This window comes from Miniopterus schreibersii, assembly GCF_964146895.1.
Source record: "Miniopterus schreibersii genome assembly, chromosome: 6".
Taxonomy (NCBI): Eukaryota; Metazoa; Chordata; class Mammalia; order Chiroptera; family Miniopteridae; genus Miniopterus; species Miniopterus schreibersii.
This window is the reverse complement of record NC_138107.1, coordinates 16,059,464-16,069,217: the sequence shown is the minus strand read 5'-3', so window position 1 is coordinate 16,069,217 and position 9,754 is coordinate 16,059,464. Positions and strand designations below refer to the sequence as shown.

The 9,754-nt window shown below is 40.4% G+C and overlaps 1 protein-coding gene across 1 annotated transcript in view; it reads left to right on the top strand.

Moving 5' to 3' along the window:
* Positions 1–7,945: 7,945 nt before the first annotated feature.
* CLIC5 (chloride intracellular channel 5) overlaps positions 7,946–9,754 on the top strand; it is a 140,900-nt gene continuing 139,091 nt past the window's right edge. Inside the window, exon 1 of the mRNA XM_081140729.1 lies at positions 7,946–8,583. Coding sequence (XP_080996855.1) covers positions 8,053–8,583 — 531 coding nt within the window. The 5' untranslated portion in view covers positions 7,946–8,052. The remainder of the gene's footprint in view (positions 8,584–9,754) is intronic.

Genomic DNA, 9,754 nt, shown 5'->3' with positions numbered 1-9,754 from the left:
GCAGAAGGCTTCCGCCTGCTGCGCCCCCCGGAGCTAAGCCATCCCCCTGCTGCAGGGGCCAAGCAGCTCAGAGGAACCGCTCCCGTGGGAAACTCACAGCCACTGTGTCTTCGGTGTCCCCAAAATCTCAGCAGGGGGTTATCAAATCCGAGCATAAATGCAATGACGTGGAGAAAATCATATCCATTAGAATTCTCTGCAGTGAGGATACTGGGTCTGTTCCCAAGAAGTTCCTGGAAAGCCTACCTGGGAAGGAAGGTGAGAAGACCCCCCCCCCCAAACCAAGGGCGAGTGGAGCTTGTCTGAAAAGTGGTCTGTGGCAGAGGCTGGGAGAGTCAGTGATTCCTCTGAAAGTGGAGGAAAGGAGAAAGGGAGGGGGAGAGGAGGTGAGTGGGATTTGGGGTGGTCCCGTTGAAATGATGCTCCCTGGTGGGACTGCTTCCTCAGATCCCCAAAGCTCCATGAAAGCTATGAAATTCAGGGATGTGAGTCGATTTCTTTTTATATAAAAACATGAAAAAGATGGCATCTTACACCTGAATGATACATGGATGGAATTGGATTCAGAGAAAGAAGTGAAGAAGGAAATTGTGAAACTGGGATTTTAAGGCCTATTTCCTCAAGTGTATAAAGACTGGGGAGGCCCTGGTGGATGCCTCAGTTACAGAAAGTGATGGAAAATTCTCAATCACCTTGCTGATGGTCGTCTCCAAGCGTTGGTGGCCAGGATGTTGCTGGCACCTTAGGCTTAATGCAAATTCCTCTGCCTGGCTTATTCCCCCTGACGGTTGTGTTCCAGGGAGTAGTGGGCTGGGTTTAACTATCACTTAATGACAGTAACCAGAGAAGTTTTGTCCCCAGAGGAGGACTTCTAAGGCAGCTGTTAACATGGGGCATTCCTTGCGCCTGGACTGTAGATGTGATCCTTGAAATCTTTTGCTCACGTACTCATTAAAAGAAGTAGTAGAAATCCTGTAACCTTTGGTATATTTGCAAGTGAACATATATGAAATTGTTTAGTATATACTCTTCTATTTCTGGCATCCTTCACTCAGCATATCGTCTGAGATTCGCTTTGCTGTCTGTATCAGTAGTTCATTCCTTTGTTATTGCTGACTAAGTCGTGCACCACTTAGTGACGAATCATTCTGAGAAATGCATTGTTAGGTGATTTTGTCGTTGTGTGAACATCATAGAGGGCACTTAACGCCAACCTAGACGGCTCCTAGGCTACAAACCTCTTTAGCCTGTTACTGTATTGAATACTTAGGCAATTATAATACAATGGTAACTATTTGTGTATCTACATATATCTAAACATAGAAAGGGTAGAGTAAAAATACGGTATAAAAGATTGTGTACCTGGGTAGGGTGCTTACCATGAATGGAGCTTGAGGACTGGAAGTTGCTCTGGGTGAGTCGGTGAGGGAGTGGTGAGCGAATGTGAGGGCCCAGGACATTACTACTGTACACGATTATAGACTTTATAAACACTGCACACAGGCTACGCTAAGTTTATAAAACAGCACGAGATTAAACGAAGCACGTAAGAGAATGATGCAATCAAGGGATGGGGTCGACCCGAGAAGTGTGAAGCTGCTGCTCGCTTAATGCAGCGTATCGCTTCACAGCAAACCTTTTATAAGTAGAAAGAGTACATTCTAAAATAATAATAAAAGATATAGTATAGTAAATAAATGAGCCAGTAACATAGCCCTTTATTATCACTATCAAGTTTTATTTACTGCACATAATTAATTGCATGTGCTATAATTTTATACAGCTGGCAGTTCGGTCGGTTTGTTTACATGGATGTCACCACAAACACGTGAGCAATCCATTGCACTACAGTGTTACGAAGGCTATGATGCCACTAGGAGGCAGGAATTTGTCAACTCCGTTATAATCTTATGAGACCATCATTGTACATGCAGTCTCAGATTTGCTGAAATTGTTTAGTCATTAGGGTAAGTGTATGTTTAATTTTATAATAAACTGCAAAACAATTTTACAAAGTGGTTGTACGATTTTACACCCTCACCATCAATGTATGAGAGTTCCAGTGGCTCAACATCTTCACCAGCACTTGGTATTGTTTGTCCTTTTAATTTTAGCTGTTCTAGTGGTATGAAGTAACCTCATTTAATTGCATTTTCCTCATGGCTAGTAAGTAATGTTGAGCTTTTTTAAAATGAGCTTATTGGTCATTCATTTATCATTTTCTGGTGAAATGTCTATTTAAATTTTTGCTCATTTAAAAAAATATAAATTGTAAGATAGTATGCTTAGCCTAAATACATCTCAATTACATTGAATGTTAATATACTAAACAGTCAAATTAAAAGGCAAAGATTGTCAGACTGGATAAAAATATAACTATTTAATGCTTTTATAAAAAGACACATAAAAGTTGAAAGTAGCCCTGGCCAGTGTGGCTCAGTTGGTTGGAGCATTGCCTTGTAAACTGGAAGGTGGCAGGTTTGATTCCTGGTCAAGGCACATACCTAGATTGAGGGTTCCATCCCCAGTTGGGGTGCATGCAGGAGGCAACTGACTACATTGATGCCTCTCTCTCTCCATCTTTTTTTCTCTCTCTCTCTCCTCATTACTCTCTTCAAAATAAAAAAACAAAACAAAACAAACATATCTTCAGGTGAGATTAAAAAAATAAAATGGAAAGTAAAAACCTGAGAAAATATATACAAAATCACTAACCAAAAGAAAGTTGATATCAGAAAAAGGCAAAAATATTACTAGAGATAAAGAGTGACATTTTCTATTGAAAAAAACAGTCCACCTGCCAAGACAATATAACAATTCTGAATCTATGTGCACCTAATAATATAGCCTCAAAAAATATATGAAACAAAAACTGAGAGAACTGAAATAAGAATTAGATAATCATAGGGAGTATTTTAACTTTCTTCTTTCAGTAACTAATAGAACAAGCAGATGAAAATCAATGGGGATATAAAAGAATTGAATAACAAAAATTAACAAACACGAACTACAGACACTACAGCTAACAATGGAAGAACACATTTCTTTCAAGTGCACATGGAGTATTTCCAAGGTTGGCCATATGCTGGGTCCTGAAGCATGTCTCAAAACAAAACTTAATAGATTAAAATCATAAAGACTAAGTTCTCTGACCATCATAAAATTAGGCTAAAAATTAGTAACAAAAAGATAACTAGATAATCTTCAACTATTTGAAAATCAATACACTTCTAAATAACTCATGAACAAAGGGGAAAAAAATAAACAAAATGAGAAGTATTTAGAACTCGATGATAAAGCATATAAAAACTTGTGGAGTGCAGCTGAAGCTCTACTTAGAGGAAAATTTATAGTCTTACATGCTATATTAGAAAAGAAGAAAAGCTGAACACCAATGATCTAAGTATCTATCATGATCATTTTGGGATTAAAAAACAGCAAAATAAAACCAAAGAGAGAAGAAAAAAGAAATATTAAAAATAAGAGCAGAAATCAATGAAATTGCAAAGAAATGTACAATGGAGATTATTAATAAAGCCAAAGATTCTCTAAAATAATAAGTAAAAGTGGTAAATTCTTAATAAGACTCATCAAGATAAAAAGAAAAAGTACAAATCACTGATATTGGGTTTAAAAAACGGGGGTATTGCCTTAGCTCCTACAAACATCATATAAACATGTCAAGAGGATATTATCTTAACTGGTTCCCTATGTAGGCTTTGCTTCTGTGAAGAGTTTATGTTTATTAACCCCAGCAAGTTAATTCAAGTTAACTTGGCACTTACGTTCTGGGGGGGTAAATCAATAAATTGGCATTTCAGTTTCTAAACAGATATATTTTTTAGTTTAGTTAGAGTGACCCAGCTCTATAGTGCATGAAAAACCCTGTGCAAACTAACCAAATTGAGTCTGTGTACATGCAAAGCAGAAGACCAGACATTGGCGCCAAAGCTGTTCCAGACAATGGGCAGGACTGTGCTACATCCCAGTTGGATCCTTTCTGTTGAATTACTAATTCGTAAATTTCCCTCAGTTGTATGTGCCATAAGATCACCTCTTATGCATATTTATATCCTGCATGTAGTGGGATGAGTAGAATTTTGCCTAGTAGAGGAGACATATGTGCAAAATCACAGGGGTAGGAAACGGCACAGTGTATTCAGGGAAGATCACCTTTCCTGGTTACAGAGGAGGACATTTGGGGGAAATATGAGGGGAGAAGCTGGTTGGACAAACAAGTTTGGTTCTGTTCAAGATCCTGGAACAGACATCATCTTATATATGCTTGAGCCCCACTGAAGGTTTCCAAACATGGGTATGACATGTATTTCAGAAAGTACGCTAGCACATTCTTAGAAGTTCTCAAGCTAATGAATACATGTCTTATTTCCTTTCTTAGGTTATAAGTAACAGACACATGGAGCCCTCAAAATATTTTTGATTGATAAATTGGATGGTGAGCTCTTCCTTTTACAAGTAAACAAGCCAACTTGCTTTATACAAAGTTCTGTGGAAGATCCACTCGTCAGTTCTCTTCCTGCAGGAGTTCACAACATAGTAAGGTGATACGATTATACACAAAATACAGAAAGAAACCAGACCAGGAGTAACAGGACATGATTCTAAATACATCTCCTCCATTTCAGTTGTTTATAAAACAAATATTTATTAAGCACCTATTATATGTCAGGTATCTACTAGACTTTAGGTATACAGTTGTGGGCAAAATGGCCATGGGTTTTGTTCTCATGAAACTTACATGTCTGGAGGGCAAAGATATGAAATAATCACAAAAAGTCATTCAACAAATATGTACTGAGAATCTAATATTGGTCAGGCACTGTTCTAGGTTCTTCAGATCATGATAAAAAAAAGCAGACCGAGATCTGTGCCCATTTGGGGTTTATGTAATAGTGGGAGAAAACAGAAAATAAACACTCTCAACATAATAAATAAGTAATGTATATATCTTATTAGAAGGTGATAAGTGTTATGGAAAAAGTAACAAAAACTCAGGTAGGGGTTTTCAGTAATGCAGAGGGGATAACAGATAAGAGTTGAGATAGGTTGTCATATTATACAGAAGAGCCAGAGTGGTGTCACTAAGAAGACGGGGTTTAAGAAAAAACTTAGAGGAGTCTGGAGAATTGACTATGTAGACATCCAGGGGAAATGTATTCTGGGCAAATGGAGCAGCCAATATAAGTATCCTAATATGGGAGCGTTCTGGAGCGTTCCAGGCATAGCAATGAGGCCAGGTTGTCTGAAGCAGGCTAAGCAAGGGGGAGAAAAACAGGCAGAGGGGAGCTGGTGTAGGTTTTGTAGGGCCTCGTGGGTCATTGCAAGGAATCTGGTGTTGACTGAGAGAAATGGGAGCCATTGCAGGGGGTTGAGCAGAGAGTGATACGACCTTTCTTGCATTGTAACAGGACGGTTGGTTTCATGTTTCAACCTGTAACTAAACCATGACCAGTGTGTGCTGAGAAGGGATTAAAAGGGGCCACATTTATAAAACGTGTGTGTGTGCTCTTGGGCCCCAAACTTGACCAGCCCTGGTGCCCCGCTGGGTCAGCACCGTGAGGAGTTGGGAGCAGGCCGTGTGCACATGCACAGGTTGTTCCATACTGTTCTTCGGTAATAATGCAGAGGGCACACAACTCAGTGCCCGGTCATAGTTACACACTGGAAGTGCCGTGGCAATTAAACCACACATTCTTAAGCAGAACAAAGTCACCCCGGCCGAGTGGCTCGGCTGGTCGGGCATCACCCTATACACCCAAAGGTTTTGGGTTCGGTTCCCAGTCGGGGCACATACACAGGTTGTGGATTCGATCCCCGGTTGGGGCGTGTACAGGAGGCAACCACTAGATATTTCTCTCTCACATCCGTGTTGCTCTCTCTCTCCCTTCCTCTCCCTCTGAAATCAATGAACATATCCTCTGGGGAGGATTAAAAAGAAATCTAACAATGTCACACAATAAGGGTAAAATTTGGTTCTTGGGGGACAAAAATCTTTCTCTATGTATAGAGCACAGGTTACAAAATGGTATGTAAACAGATATCTAGTATATCTGCAGTATTTTCATTTCAAGGGGAAAATATCTAGAAAGGCTCTTTTGGGGGTTGGGCGGAGGAGAAGGGTGAGATCATGAAAAAAAAATGTTGGAAAACGTTGGCTTAAAGGAGCGAGTGAGTAGCAGCAAGATCACCGAGCTGGACATTAGGAAGATGCAGCTGAAATCAGCTCTTTAATTCTGTAGATTTGGGCCTCTGGTTTCCCCTTTCAAGGTTTTAGGCTTTTCTCAAATGTAAGATAAAATGTTAGGTGGATGATCTCTTAGGTTTTCTCCTGCTAAAATTATGAGGAGGCATTGAGCTGGAGCTTCATTCAGTTAACACCTGATTCTGGAACCTGTGGTAATTCATCAGGTATGTGGACCCATCAAACCTCACTTTTCAGTAAGATGAGGGTCTAGTGTCAATAGCCTTGAAAGTCTGTCTCTGGCCTCTCCTTATCTATTCTTTGAGCTAGAATTCTAGAATTCTCAAAAGCCGGAATTCTAGAAATACTGCCTTAGTTCGTTCCACAAGATTTCTGGATACAATACTGGATGGAGCTAAGGGTACAAATGAATTTTGTCAATAAGATGTTCATCAAATGTTTTGAAACCTGTCAACCAGAGTTGTATTGTTTCTCAATTTTTACATGATTTCTAGACATTAAAGTCCCTTTGCAATTCATCTGGTTGTCACTTCCAAGAGAAAGATGTATGTGATGTGGTGATGGGAAGTAGGAATTAGCAGAACAGAGTAACAGATTGGAAAACCAAGAGCCTGTACATTCATAGCATTGCAGATGGCATCTTCCAGGCAAATTTGTGTATACACTTCTTTGCTGCTTATGCCAGACCTGGGCCAGTTGTGTGAAGCAAACCTTGAATAGTTTATTCTGTGTCCATTAGGGTTTTAGTTTATCTTCCTGGCCCTCTACCCATACTTAAAAGTCCCTGGAGAACAGAGAATTGATCTTCTAACTCACACGATTAGTACTCAGTTCAGTATCCTGTTTATAAGAAAATCGTAGTGAATGTTTGTGTCCTGTGATGATCACCCAGATTTAAGAGGGAAAAATAAAACTCGAAGCCATAAATCTTGGAGTTGCTTATTTTTGGTGGCCTGTACCCATGTGCCCATAGACCAGAGCATTATCTATTTTTCCTTCTGCCACTTAATCACCTAGTGCTTTTTCCAGATAAGAAATGCAAATAGAGTTTATTACTTAACTGGGGTACATATAACTCATTTGTCATTGGGTATCAATACTCAATTGTTTTGTGTAATGAACCCAGCTATAAGTAAATGTTACCATAGTGAAGAACTGAATTATAGGGACTTCTTGACTATTGTCAACATATGAGGCCAATTGGAAGAGGGAGCTTCATTTAGTGACAAATAGTGAAATATTCAGAATTTCCAGTGTGGATTGGGAAGAAATTCAATTCAACCTCTAGTCAATCCAAAGAATCTGGGAGTTGGCAATGAGGAAAACCCCAGAGTCTAGTTGAAATACCCTTAGGTCCTGGCCAGATGTGGCTCAGCGATTGAGCATCAACCTAGGATTTAGGAGATCACAGTTTGATTCCTGGTCAAGGCACATGCCCAGGTCGCGGGCTTGATCCCAGAGTCAGGGGCGTGTAGGAGGCAGCCGATCAATGACCACTCTCCCATCATTGATGTTTCTCTCTCTCCCTCTCCCTTCCTCTCTCTGAAATCAATAAAGATATATTTTTTTTAAAAGAAAAGAAAATACTCTTAGGAGTGAAGGGGTTAACTGAGCGTATAAGCTTTATCTTGTGGCCAATGGACTTGTGGTTTGCTGATTACAGTCTCTGGTAAATGATTGTTAGAGACCTGTCATTGATAGCTGTTGCTAGTTTCTGCATTTCAAAAGCCCGTCGAGTCCCCTGCAAGGCAGTGCAGCATCCTCTATCCCTTAACCCACTTTTGGATCTACTCAGGTCTGCGTGCAAAAGGATCTATCAGATAGCAAACATGAATGACGAAGACAACTCCACGTATGACACAATCCAAAGAGAGAGGCTGTATGAGGTTCCAGAAGAGGCAGCAGAAAATGAAGGTGGCCTTTACGATACCATCCATGAAGGCTTGGGGTCCGAAAACAATTCATATGCCACTTGGCTGGAAACCCATGAATATGACCCTGTATCAGTTGATGCTGTTGAGAGCGAGGAGAACGGCTTGGCCTTTTCCCAGCCAGAAGCAGAGGGCTACCTCCTGCCTGATGAGGTCTGTCCCGAGGCCCAGGATCCTCAGCCAGGTGAGTCCCAGGAGGGCAGGGACATCTGGATGGAAGAATTACACTCACCAACTCAGGACCAGGAGACTAGCCCAGAAGAGCTACGGGAGAACAGAGGCTTGATGGGGGAGAACCCACCTTCTCCTTCAGGCTACACCACCCAGGAGAGCAGTGAATACTTCCTCACCTGCTACTCTGCTGCTGACGATGGTTTCGAAGAAAAGAAAGCAGCTTCCATGGACCCAGAGATCGTCCTCTTTGTGAAGGTAAGGGCTGCCGCTGACAGGCACACCTGCACATGCAGGTGGCATCACTGGCGTTTCATTTTGCTCTGAGTGACCAGGGAAAGATGCGTGGTGTCAGGGTCCTCTGATCTCAATACGTAGTCATGAGTCGGGCTGATTGAATCAGGGTTCCCCGGAGATGGCTCAGAGCTGCAGGAACTGGAAGGTGCATTTGAAGTGTGTGTCTAGTAATTGACTGTTATATACAATGGGCAAAGCATTTCTTAAGAGTTCACCTAGGAGTCAGCAGAAATTGCTGCTCAAATCCTTACCTTGTGACAGACGCGAAGTATCTTTTTCTGTTTGTTAAATTTCTTTCATCAGCATGATTTTTAAAAACAAAACCAAAGCTTGTGAGAGAAAGTGAAATCTGCAGTCAGGTGCTGGACTTTCCTTCTTAACGTTTCTAAGGTCACAGGGACTTCAGATAGATGGTCAATAAATGTTACCTCTGTCACCGAGCTTGCCCTTTTGGTACCAATATAACTAAAATAATGGATGAAGTGAAATGGTTTCAGTGGTATTAAGACACTAATTATCAGTGTTAATGTTTAACGCTTATGGTATTTAAGCAAAGAACTTTGGTGATCTTTGTATTAGACTGATTTGTAATAAAGATTATGGCTATGAATATTATTAAAACATAAAAAGCATTTCAAAACTGAGAAAATCATCTTAATTAATCGACATGGGAGAACATTTCCCCGACGTTCATCCCCCACAATATTCATATTTACATGCATTTTTATTTTTAAAAAATATTTTTTATTGATTTTTAGAGAGAGAGGATTTTTAGAGAGAGAGAAAGGGAGAGAAATATTGATGCAAGAGCAAAACATCAATAGATTGCCTCCTGCATGCCCCCTATTTAGTTAGAATGGAGCCCACAACCCTGGCATGTGCCCTGAAGGGGAATCAAACTGGCAACCTTTTGGTGCATGGGGTCACACCCAACCAACTGAGCCACACCGGCTAGGGCTACATGCTTTTTTAAAATATGAAGACAATATATTAGTAACACTGCTATTTTTTGCTAATAAAAATGATTATTAACCTACAAAACTCCAGTTCCTCTCATTTCTCCCCTTCTTGGCTTCTAAAAACTCCTCTAGTGAAATATACTTTATTTACAAATTTAATGCATTATTATTTT